General features: G+C 38.9%; 1 protein-coding gene across 1 annotated transcript in view; it reads left to right on the top strand.

Annotated features, from left to right (window-relative positions):
* Positions 1-8,118, top strand: part of TFAP2D (transcription factor AP-2 delta) — a 37,445-nt gene extending 29,327 nt beyond the window's left edge. Inside the window, exon 6 of the mRNA XM_009952739.2 lies at positions 7,899-8,118. Coding sequence (XP_009951041.2) covers positions 7,899-8,118 — 220 coding nt within the window. The remainder of the gene's footprint in view (positions 1-7,898) is intronic.
* The last annotated feature ends 5,204 nt before the right edge of the window (positions 8,119-13,322 follow it).

The following is a 13,322-nucleotide window of genomic DNA, read 5'->3' on the forward strand; positions in this document are numbered from 1 at the left end:
TGTCTTCTGCATTAAACCAAAGCTAGAGTTCTGGATCTAGGATCCTGCTTTATTCATTTCACACTGAATTCTCTTGATAAAGTATAAAACCAGCCTTCAGTCTATAGACCGGAATTTCGGGTATCCCTCCAACTAGACCAAATTTCCAAAACACTGAATTAGTATTTGTCTTGAATTTAGTCTCTACCTCTCTCCTGTTGAGTGGAGAGACAGTGTATCTACTTCTCTCTTCCATTCCACTGTTACATATGAACTTCCCACAGATTTAGCTGGCAACACTGATATGTGTCTCCTTGTCTTTGTCTTCATAACCTGCACTCGCATCAGAACAGCTTTGATTTTTTTACATTTTTGGCAGAAGTTTTTTTTAGCTCCCAAAGATCTCATGAAAGCTAGAGTCACCAGAAAGCCCACCAAAAATGACCCACATTCTGTGCTGGAAAGTCAAAAAACATGACGCAAAAAACCTACAAGGAGAAGACTTGCTGAGATTATACTCAAGAGATCTGTGCCTGTTTCTTGGCTTACACATGCAGACTCCCTGACCTCATTAGTCAGCCTCTTAGTCTCAATTTCTTCACTTATAAAATTGAGTATAGACATAACTTCTACATCTGCCTTTGGGACACTTATGTCTGTAAGAATCTGTCGTGTTTGGAAAGTTCAGATGTGCTACTAATGTCATCCATCATATAGGGAAAGATGAATACCCACTGATTACAGAAGTTGGATTTGATCCTTTAAACTCAACATTGCATTTCATCAAGATGCGAAATCATATCTCGATCATCTATCTTATATATAAAAGATGAAGACAGCAAAACAGCAAAGGGAAAACCGCTTTCTTGCAAGTGACACTGCTTTCAATGCAGAAACCATATAAAAACAGACAAAAAAAATAGACTCAAAATATTAAAGCTAGATAATGATAGCAATCAGCATCCTCACAAATTATTCTGTGTTTTGCCTAGCCATCCAGCTGATACAAAACACCCTTCCTATGAAACTGTGTGAGACAAGAGTTTTGTCATTTAGCTAGTCTCTGAGCCTGGAGCTGTCAGCCTCCTGCGAGTGCCTGGCATCACACTGACAAGGTGACACAAAAAGCGACAGGAGAGAAACCAAAGGCTCAGACTTCGAGAGAAGCAAGAAAGTAACATCCTGCTTTCTGAAGGGTAAAAGGGAGCAATGAAATGGGTTTTGAAGCTCAACATGTTTTTTTAAATTGTGACATAGAGCCAAGCCCAAAGCCTTGCTGGTGGGTTGCCTCTACAGATATGTTTAAACCCCACACCGCCCTTATATATCACTCTATTTTATACTTCTTTGCTTATCAGGAAACAGAGAAGCTGCTGTCGTAATTCTAGTCATCTTGATTAGCAGCAGCAGCCTTCTGTTTGGATGTACAGACTGGAAGAAGCCTGGTGCTCAATGAAGTTTGTCGTGAAACACCTCTGGTGCCCTCTAGAGTTCCCCGATTTCCATGATCTCTCTCAATCTGGTTTTAGATTCAGCTAGATGAGAGGGACAACACTGGTCCCCAGGCAGTAGTAATCACCAATTGTTTCTTTTTTCTGTTGTGGTTTTTTTTTTTCCTTACTTTTCCTTGCCTCTTTATTTACCGAAGATATTATAGTTCCTTCCTCTGTGATTTTTCCCTCACTCCCTTTCCCAGGGATTCATTCCCTCTTTGATCTTTCCATAACATGGATTCAATCACCTTCCATTACTCTGCTGGTGACCAAAATCCTTTTGGAAGGTTGTGAATTTCTAATATTGCCAATGTTTTTTATCATGAGTCTTATGATACCTTATTTTCTTACAGTCACAATTTATGGAGTCAAGAGAACAGATGAGAATTTGTTTTCTTTTCTTTATCCTCTTGATTAACAAGTAAGTTCAATAATTACCAAGGAAAAAAGCAAACACACATTCATCAAAGATGGGAAAAATTTCGGGGGGCTTGATTTGTTTTTCGATCTAGCAGTTAAGATTTCTTAAAACATTTAAGGCACTCTCATGTCTCCCAGAAAAAGGAACACCATCCCCTCATTTCCAAATCACTAGGTTACAAAGTTGCATTGTCCCTTGTCAGCAGTGTGTTTATAATTCTTCGTCTTTCTCATTTGGGGAGGACAATGGGTCTTCTCAGCTACATGAGGTGCCTCACTGGAAAAAGTCTATGCACAGTGACAAGTTGGATTAATCTCATTCATTTCCCTGCCTTCCCGTAGAGCAGAGATGTGACCACTAACTAACTGAAAGGAGAAACTGAAGAAGCTGATGTCTTTGTGAGGGACATGCTCAAAAGCATCCAAACAGCTTGGATCTGTGGCCTCACTGGTTCATTTGGCTCCACAGGAATTAATGGGCAGTGAGGCCACTTTTCATCCAGAGTTAGCCAGAAGCTTGTACATCTTTTACTCATTCAAAACCAGCAAGTCACGGGGTTATCCAGTGTTTTCTTTGGAGGATACAATGTGCTATACTGGAAACATTTCTTGCCAAACACCCACAGGCTTCTGTAAGCGCATGTGCATCACAGTTCCATGGCTTAATCTTTGGTCTGTAGCTCAGAATCACTCCATAGCCACAGTCCATATTTGCATTTTCCATACCGTATTTCAGGTATGTTCTTGGGAAATTCTCCTAGTGTGGAAAATCAGTCCCAAGATCTAACACATACAGAACTGAAATGGAATATTTTGGAAATATGAGCCTTCAGCTCTAGCACTCTCTTCTTGCTTTCTCCATTGCTTTTATATATGGTAAAAGGAGGTCTGTCTGCCAAGGAGAACATGTTCTCAATACACTTTTTTTGTCATGAATGGAAAACAAGCATGAGGACCTGTTTTGCAAGGCAACTTTTTTATGCGCTGTTTGCCACTCTGATCCTATAGAGTACTCATCCCTGTAATTGATACTGGTCATGTTCCGGTGTTTATCTTGACCATCAGTCTTAACTTGTGTCATGGTTAGGCCTACTGACCTTTTGAAGTAAAGGTATAACAATTTAATTCTCTAGGTAACCTTCTCAGGACAGACTTTGAAATCAGCAGAAACACCTTAATGTCAATATAGGTACCCCTAACTTACAATGTTACTTGTATCAATGAAGAGGTTCAAATCATTTTCAATTTCCTTTAGAGACATCAAAAATCTTATCAGATACTATTTGTCATCTGCCACATGTTGTTAAATTTGGATAATCATGAAGTGATTTTCACTTTCGAAGTTCTGAGAAAGTCTGACCAATAAGTTTAAGCTTGCATTTTCTTCATTATTATTGTTTCAAAGTGTTTACTTATTTTAAATGAGGGTGTGAACATTCAGTGCAGATGGCCTCTTCCTCCCCACTGAGAGGGAATCTGCTTCTTTTGCTGCGTGTCGGGGTTTCACCAGCCTGGGGTATGGAGGAGTCCTTGAGGTAATTGCCAAATGAGAGTCCAAGCCTTCAGGCACAGTTGGATCTTTTCATTTTTAAGTAAGGCCATCATTAAAACATGAGCAGACATAATTGCATCATAGCGCTGGGCAGAATCTCAGGCAGGTCTGGATGTCCTTAAGCATAAGGATTTATAACATGTTGGCCTGATATTCATTGCCTTCTTTCTACAGCTCTCCATGCACAGTACCAAAATCAGAGATTTTAGCCTTGCCTTTTAGAACAACAAAGTCACTAGTTTATAGAAGTTACAATGAGATGCACTACAAAGCTGAGAATACCCAGAAGACTCCATTATGAAACCACCATGTTTAATTTTAGTCTTTTAAACCTAAATGAAAGTATTACAATGAAAGAAACTCGTTTCATAGGTGTGGAGCATACCAAAAATGAACCAACTTCCGTGGGAGCTCAGTTAGTCTGAAAAATCAGCCAACTAGATTTGACTTTCAGGAAACACTTTTGAATGCATTGCCGTTAATCTTCTGTCTGTTGTGTCTGATTTAAATGTAAAATCAGATTTTCTCCCCAACTTGAAACTTATTTTCATCAGCAAAGAGATATTATCCAGCTTCCTTAGATTTTTTTAAACTTGCAGAGGGATGAAGTCCACTAAAATTAGAGCAAGGGAAATTACTGATAAAAATGTAAAATAAAGTAGGAGTTAATGTCTCTGAGCCTTTTTATGCTCATTATATAAAGTCAGGCTAAAAATACACACCCTCACAGGAGCATGGCAAGGAGGACTGGTCAGAAATTTTCCGTAAAATGGTTTCTCTCAATAAGCTTCCTGGGAAAATTATTAGGGTCTGCATATCCCCATCTGTGGAGAAGAATATATTCATCAGGAACTGAAAGCAGAGTTGCCATACGAGACTCTGCAAAGCCATTTAACTAAAAAAAAAAAAAAGGTTGGCTTTTTTATAAGAAATACAATGCTACCTTGAAAAAACTGCCATGTTTGATGATTAGTGGTACATAAAAGGCTAAACTGTAAAAGAGATAGACACCTAACTCACCCCAGAAAATCCTTTTGCTATAAACAATAGTTTTCAGACCAGAAGTTTGAAATTCTGCTCAAGATAAAATACCCATATCTAGGTGTTTTAATATAAGCTGGATGTCTAAGCTTCCCATGTAGTCAATGAAGATCTAGGATAAGATATAGCTGAGTAAACAGTAGCATAAGGCATCTTTTTACATGCTATTAGGTATGTCATCAGTCCAATGCTGCTTTAAAAGTGTGCTGTTCTCCTGTAAGCCCTCTGCATTGCTTGTTCACCTGAACCAGATGTCTTGTTACCATGGGGCATCTCAAATAGCACTGACCATGCATTTTTATTCACCATGATGGACACCTCAGTGTGGCCAGAAGAATGGTGCAGCTCACCACAAAGGAGATACACCCATTTCATATGCTGACTCATTCTCTAGACTTCTCTGACTGTATTAAATAAAGCCCCAGGGCTCAATTTTGTTGCCTAAACATCGGCATCTAGTGACATGTGAGATACACAAGGGCAACCTACCCAGTATCAAAACATCTAGAAGCAAGGTAGACTTAAGTCCTATGTCATATCTAGAAAATCTGTGCAGATGTTTCAGATATCATAGGACACCTAAAATCACTGTAAACTCTTATACGTACAAAACTACATTGAGTCTGGTTTGATGGACTATTGATCTACACACCTACAAGTTGACACTTACACTTATGTACTTTAATATCAGATTTTGTCCCATTCTGATATTTTATGCAGTGTTGTTCGGCATTTGAGAACATTAAAGTTTTCACCCTTGTTCTTAGCCCTACAGATCATTTCTGAGACAGTCTCTGTAAGTTTCCACTTTAGTGTTCCCACTTTCCTCTTCAGGGTGTATTGAGCCATCAAATGAACACAGAACTACTCCTTTTGCTCAGGAGTCGAAAGGTTCAAAGACAGCAGGCCAGAAGATTTCTTTTCTATTCATTTTATAACATAGAACCTTTGTTAAACTTACTATTTGCATCTAGTGGAAATGAATCATTGCAGATATTGCAAACTCTTAAAATAGATGAACTAGTTTCTTTTGCATGCAAGATCATAAATATATGTCTTGGTATAGTCAGTTTCCCAAATCAAAACCCAGAAGATCACACAAGCAGTGTAAAAATCATGGGATATTATAACTAGTAATGATACATTTGAACTTCTTTTTCTAGCTTTCTGTTATTGTAAGCTCTATCACATTTTCAATTCTCTGGATTTATGAAGACTGGAAATGATGATAAAACGCAACACAAAATCTTGAAACCAGCTGACTCTTACAAGGACTTGAAAGAGCTAAAAATACTCTGTATGCTACTGCTAATCTTGTTTTTACTACTATTAAAAACATGACTAATGATGATGATGATTTTTATCTTCCTGGTATGCCAGACATTTCTGAAAACCTCTTTTTAGTGCTAAATTTAAAAGATGCAGCTATTACTACAAGTGCAAACTTCAAGAGTCCAAATTTCAAGTCATATGGTATTATTAATTGATGTCTGCAAAACATTCCTTGTAAATATTTAATTATCATTTTCCTCTTATTACTAACTGGGGTTAAACATAAATTCCTGTTTTAAAAGTGTCTGAAGACTGATGGATAAACTTTCTAAAAGCAAGTTATTTGTTAATAGCTTTTATGAGATCTTTTATAAAAGCCTAAGCCATTCCCAATCTGAAATGGAGAGATATTCCTAAACTGAGCTCTCATTTTGGTTAGGACTCCCATATAGTTGCTTTCTTCCCTAGGATACCAGCTTTCCTAACAAACAGGGTTCCCTTATCCAACAGACAGAAAGATGACCCTAAAAGATATCTTGGAGTCTTTCCCATGGCATTTTTTTATATACTTCCAGCATCCTGGCAATTGTCCGTGTCCTCTATTTTGCTTGGTCCTTACTTTTTCACTGTTTTCTAAAACAGCTGGAAAGACTGAGAAGCCAAAGTGCAGAGGAGAGGGATTCTGACTTACGTGTGAGTCTCTGCATTAGAGCAGGGTTTACCGGTTTGATGCCTAAGACATCCAGAAAGTTACTGCAGGGACAAGATCTCAATTAGCGTGGGATGGGAAATAGTTATTGTTTTATCAGAATCCCTGTAATGTTTTGTTATGGTTTTTTCCTCACGCAAACCAATATAAAGTATTGATTTCCCAAAAATGTCCACAAACACAGAAATCAGCTTCTGTTCCTCTCCTTGTCTTCTCTCTGCCCTGAGCAGAATTGGGATATCTGAAATCAGTCTTTTAAAAACTATAGTGACATTTTAACCTTTGAAATATATTTACAATTATGTTTCTAAATGAAAATTAAAAACCTGGATTGTTTGTTGGGTTCTTTTCACTTAGAACTTATCAAAATGCATCATTATAACAATGAGAATAATTTTTTTGAATATAAGGTGTCTAGTACAACTTGAGTTTCCTTGGCCCTTACACGAGCATCTTACGCTGGACATGTAGTATTTAGGCAGATAGGACTGAAGTCAGTTGCCTAAAAGTTGGTCTCTAGTGCCATTTCTGATATCCTAAGACAGATGAGAGGTCCTCAGACATGATATCTAAGAGACCAGGACCTGTGGGAAACCTGCACACTTCTGGATCTGCACGTGGAAGCCAGGCTGGATGCCCAAAACATCTCAAGTGGCTGTAGATATGTATGTGTGCACTGAAATGGTCCTCTAAACTGAGATGAGATTAATTCGCTGTAGCTCTGCTTGGCAGCATTGTTGGAACTTGGCTATTTTTATCATCAATTGGTTAGACTTTAGCCTGGCTGAACTAGCCATGTGTCAAACATTGCCTGGGCGTTGTTTGGGCATTAGCATTGGCCAGGGACTATTCTCAACAAACAGTTAAGATTCCACCCTATTGGACGCTCAGAGGGCTTAGCAGCATGGACATGGCCAAGCCATGCCGATTGTGCTGAGGGTCAGAGATTGCACCCTTGTCATGGCTTAATTTCCTAGTATAGATGCAGTCACACATCCACGCAGAATAACCAGAGCTTGTTCAAGAGTCTGATTTAGAAGTGAACAAACCACATAGAACTGGTTTTATTTACCTGAGAAAGGGGGTTTCAAACCTTCTGGAACTGGAAAAGTAACAATGCTGGAGAGCTTAGTGCGTGGATCCTCTCTTGGTCTCTCTGAAGTCAATAACTCTGTGTCAATCCTCCTCAGCTGAGAATCTGTCCCATGGTGTTTCAGAGTGGAAACTTCTACCAAAACCAACCTTTGAAGCTGTATGTAGTGTGCTCTTTGGCTCTTTTCTGTTTCTCCCATAGGTAATAAATAGTTTAGGGAGCAAATCTTGAATTTCACTATAGCAAAATGAGTGTACTCTAAGCTCTTCAACGTATGTGAGTGCATTTATATTTATGTGCATCTGCGTATTTCTTTTTCTGTCTCCTTCCTATTTGTAGTTTGATCACTCATGGTTTTGGAACTCCTGCAATATGTGCTGCCCTAAGCACTTTCCAAACTGTTCTCAGTGAAATGCTGAACTACTTGGAAAAGCACACATCGCACAAAAACGGAGGAGCGGCGGAATCCGGCCAAGGACACGCCAACTCGGAGAAAGCCCCCCTGCGGAAAACTTCAGAGGCTGCTGTGAAAGAGGGCAAAACAGAAAAGACAGACTAGCTACATCAAACAGAATCTATTTCAAGAGAGTCTTGCTGCTGATATTTTTTTTAAATATATATATCATTGAGGGCAATTTATCTCCAGTGGACCAAATCCAAAAAAGGGGGAAAAAAGGAAAAAAAAAAAGAAAAAATAATTTAAAAAAAAGAAAATAAAAAAGGAAAGATTAAAAGAGAGAGAAAGAGAGAGCGTGAGAGAGGAAAGTATTCAACCCTAAGAACAGCAGTGTACAGTAATTGTGTGATGAAATTGTCACTTTTTTAAAATTTATGTTGCTCTTAACTACTTTTTCGTGCACGTAGTATTTGATTGTTCTGAATGATACACTAACACTGTTTCTTATAAGCACTTCTGGACTTGGCTGAGGTGGCACATGAAATTTGAAGCACTTTCTTCTCCGGCAGCAGAGTTAGGGCCGGTGCATCTGTTGTGGGACACGCAGTTCCAGCATCCTGACTTTGCTTGCATGCTGGATAGATTGAAAGAAGGGCTTCCTCTGATCCATCGGAAATGCCTGATCTACTCACCATTGGGAAAACAATATGGAAACCTGGCAAAAGAGGAATTGTTGGGTCGTGGGACAAATGAACTGTTCAGTGGTGGGGGCTGCTCATCCCCACGGGGGAATGTACAATAAAGCTGCACTGGAACGAGGCCAGAACCTGTTGGGAATCTGTCCTGACCATTCAAGCAGCAGCCATGGTGTCTTTTGGGAAAAGAGCATGGCAGACTAAAATGAAAAAAAAACTTGATACTTTCAATAAGAGCCCTGATCTCTCTGTGAACTTCAGATTAAATGACAGCATGGGCTTCTGTCCTCTATCTTCTCAGCCCCTGGTCCCACAACACTGCAGTCTGCCATACCTGGGTCTCTGTTCAACAGGATCAATGCAGGCAATTGGAATCACCTTTTGTGTTGCCTTGATTTTATGATGCTTTCTTTTCTTCAACAGCTTGTTTCTGCAGCTTTATTTTCTTTAGGAGTCCAGCTGAGGTGCAGAGGTCTAACTGAATCCACTCACTTACTGAAAAGAAAATAAAATAAAACCAAAATGACAAATAAGACAAATTGGCTTAGTCCACAGCAGCTAAGTGGTAATAACCTTGCTAACGTACTTTTGAAATATTACTTTACCACCTACCGCACATCCTCACACAGAAAACATAGCAGACATACTTTGAGCTTAAGCCTCTTTGAGCCAAGTGGCTTTTTCCAGCCACATTCTAACTTCTTCTTCAACAAGACTTTTATTTCATTCCATTTCTTGTTTCTTTGACGTCACTTTATTAAGAAAGTTAGGAAGGATGGATATTACAAGGTGGCATTATGCTGGCCATCTAAACTCCTTTTAAGATCAGCAGAATCAGACCTTTTCTTCCAAGGGGCAATTCGTCTCTTTCTTCAGTAGGAAACAATATAGTTGTCCACGTGTAAGTGTTTAGAGCCATTTGAGATGGTTTAGGGTACCTGAGACAGCTACAGAGTTTTGACAGATATGACGTGAAACCTTAGAACTACACTCACCTGGAGAAGGAGCTGCAATATCCCAGAATACAGCACTAGATACCTGTAGGTGGCCACTTGACTTGCACACCAAGTGTCTAGGACAGATAGAAGGGATCATCTGGAAAGGGCCTGTCATTCTCCACAGGTAATAACTGGAATCTAACTGTGGCATTTTGCCTCATACGTGACTACAACTGGATTAATCACCCTCCTCTCCCTATAATCAGTGGAGAGAAAAAGGCACTTAAAGTGTGCGGTTTATCCCACCTCAAAGTAGAGATGAATCACGCCCTGAAAGTGTGTAATTTTCTCACCTAGGTGTAAAGGAAGCCAAGGACAAAAGCGCTCATCCACACGTGTCTACGTCATAGCTTTCTAGAACTAGTTAACATGCATTACATCTTACCTAGAGACTATGACAAACATCCGAGGGCGCTTACAGTCGCGATGTAGGAGTCAGACTGAATTAACAAGATCAACCTCGCTTTCCAAACACATGGAAGGAAATGGAGCACTTCTAGCATGAAGCTGTTCCTCTTGAGGTCAGCCATCCTGACATTGCCATCCTAGTGAGAAAACACGCTAGGAGCTAGTGAGTCCCTGTTTGCTTGCATAAGGAAATCTACAAAAGGGGAAAAAAAAGAAATCCTATGATTTTGCCCAGATTTGTTGTTGCTCACGATAGGTATATAACTTAGATACCTACTTCAGTGCTATCTAGGTACCCTCTAGCCACTGACGGAAACAGGTGTATCTCCATGGGACTCCATCTCCCTAACACACTAAGATTAGCTGAGTGCCTAACAAAACCTGAACGAATCTTTCACTCCAACACCTCTGGAGAAGTGCTAAAATCAAATGAACGATCCTCAGAAATGTTTTTGACAGAAACATTGTGGAACTGTTCTTGAACATGAAATACTTGAGTGTGAAAGTAGGTAACCATGATTAAAAGTGAAAAGGAAACTCACTCATTCTGCTTTTTCTATTACACAAACTGAGGGAAAGAAAAGGAAACCAGGAAAAAAAAAAAATTTAAAAGTTTGACTGTCAGGCAGATTTGCCACATGAAAATGTACTGTAAAGCAATTTAATTGTGGTACTCTCCTTCAAGAGGTGGATAATTTAAATCAGGTTTTGATGAGTGAAAAAGGAGAAGAAAAAAGTTTAAAAAATACTTATCAATGTTTTTCATCAAAATATCAAACTTCTGGAGGAGGGAGAATGGCTGGCTGGTTAGATTATTCTGTAAAACTGTTGAGACACCAACATTTATTACAATCAAATTTAAATGTCAGGTATTGGAAATAATATGTATATGGCATTATTTGATATATTTAATTATTCAGAACACAGTCCAAGGTCCCAACAATAATTTGTATAAAGACTTGCATCTTTTGTTGTTACATAATCAGCATGAGCCTCTGTTCTGCAGGCAACAAATTATTTTTGACCTGGATTGCCCTTTAACCTATTAATATTAATAAATCTGAGCATTTTTGGAGTCCCAGAAATTCCGGGTTTTGACTTATTGCCCCCTACAGATTTTTGGTAAGGTTCAATACAGATCTATTTCAGCCGGATGGAACTGCCATATATTCCTATCGTCAAGACGTTACCTGCATTTACATCCTAATCTTTCTGGTTTTTCCTTTAGTATCTTAGCACATTTTAAAAGCAAAATTATTTCTAAAAGGTAGCTGTGAGGTTTGTTAACATTCACAGGCTCTCTGTTATTTATTTTTATCTGTACTTAACTTTATTCATAGCAAAAAATAATTATTACTACCTTTTCTGCTGAACTAGTTATCAGAGCAGTTTGGTGTTAAAATGCCTTTGTTTTTTAAAATTGGAACTTTCAGTGTGGTTTTAAGCAATTAATTCACTGATGTACTTGCTAGAAATCTCAGCCTAAGTTCTCGTCCACTTATACCTGCACAATATTCCCACGTTGGTTTTTTTGTATTTTCTTAGTCCTTGTCTATATGGAAATGTTGCCACCTCAAAACACATTCATGAATTAGATCAACCTGAAGGAAGGACATGGTTTGAAGTTAGCAGGTGCTCGCTAGTAGCAAATTCAAGCATATTTGTACCTTTTTGACTTCGAAATTAATCTGATCTGAAAAAAAAGTATTCTTCCTTTGAGAAATCACGGAATTGTTTATTCCACTTAGGACAAACACATCAAAGGAGTACAGAAAAGTGTCCAAACTTCCATGGCCAGGGCAGTGAATTGCTATGACTTTTGAAATCCCAAAAATAGATTTATAGCTCAAGTGCTATCTAAGTATTCGGATCCTGTTGTACTTCAACCCATTGCTCAGTTTTGTATTCATCACACTCTTCCCACCACAAATCTCAAAACACTTTAAGTAGGTCTCTAAACTTACTTCTTATATTAAGCCCTGACACATTTGACTCACAAAGACTGGTTATATTGGTTGATACTTGGGTTTGTTAGTAAAACATAGAATCATAGAATCATTCAGGTTGGAAAAGGCCTTTGAGATCATCAAGTCCAACCATCTCATGAAGTAAACACACTGACTGACCACATGCCTTTCTTTCTAGAGCAAGGTGTTACTCACTTTGAGTACAAACAGCTCATGTGTTGACTAAGCTTAGAAGGTAAGTCTCTGGCAGAGCCAGGAGTCACGTTCTCACCTCCAACTTCTGCCCTAGGATTTGGATCTCTGTTCATACAGTCCTCCGTTAGTGTCACAGCATGGCAGAGATGTGTAGTAAAGGGAGAGTTTTATGCACATGATGAGAACTGGAACAGCATTCGTATGGCCTGTAAAGAGGAGTGAACCACAGACAAGCAGTGATGACCCTGCCATCTACAACTGAAGACTGTCAAGAATTTTGTCCTTCATGCTGCCATCTTAAACCTTAACTCCTTCTAGGTGTCATTCTGTTGCCTTGGAGAACTGGCACAAGGGGTGAATTTGGACCTTTGATTTACTTCTTTTTTAAAGATAAACTCCAACATTCATTGGGAAAAGACTTCAGCTCTCCAAATCAACAAGGAATTTGCTCTTCAAAGCTTCTCTTTAACTTTTCCTAAAAACAAAAAAAATCTGCTACAAAGCAGGCACAATGTATAGTCCTTCCAAATCCTGGACCTCTGTGTAAATACTTGCCCAGCTCATCTTTTCCTTTGAATGTGACTCAGTGGCACAGCTGCGGCTCACAATTTTGCAGCAAAGCTCAAGAAGGGCTGCTTTATTGTCCTAAGAGCCAATTTCTCTAACTGCTTTTTGTTTGGTTGGTTTTTTGTTTCCTAATACCAACAAGCAGTTTTGGTCTTAGATGTCTTAAGCATCCAAAAGGGCTGCTGATTAATTCCAAGGTCATTTGACTTTCATTTGTCATTTGGAGAGAGTTCTGCTGCTCTAATACTTTATTTTTAAGGACAAGAAAAAATGGCATCAATAGAAGACACAAGCCTGCAACACAAGGAAGAATCAATAAACGTAATTATACAGAAACTGTATAAAAATTGTCCTCTGCCTCTGCCCTCATTACAGGTTCAACAAGACTTCAAGTACAGCTGTGTGGGGAATGGGGGAGGAAGATAAAGTCATTTTCCTTTGCCAGGTGAAGGTCATTTGGAGAGGTCTGATCTTTTTTTATTGCTGTTCTTTACTTTTCTTTATTTTGTACAATTAATTCTGTTCTGTACAGCAGC

This window comes from Leptosomus discolor, chromosome 2, assembly GCF_034619465.1.
Source record: "Leptosomus discolor isolate bLepDis1 chromosome 2, bLepDis1.hap2, whole genome shotgun sequence".
Classification (NCBI taxonomy): domain Eukaryota; kingdom Metazoa; phylum Chordata; class Aves; order Leptosomiformes; family Leptosomidae; genus Leptosomus; species Leptosomus discolor.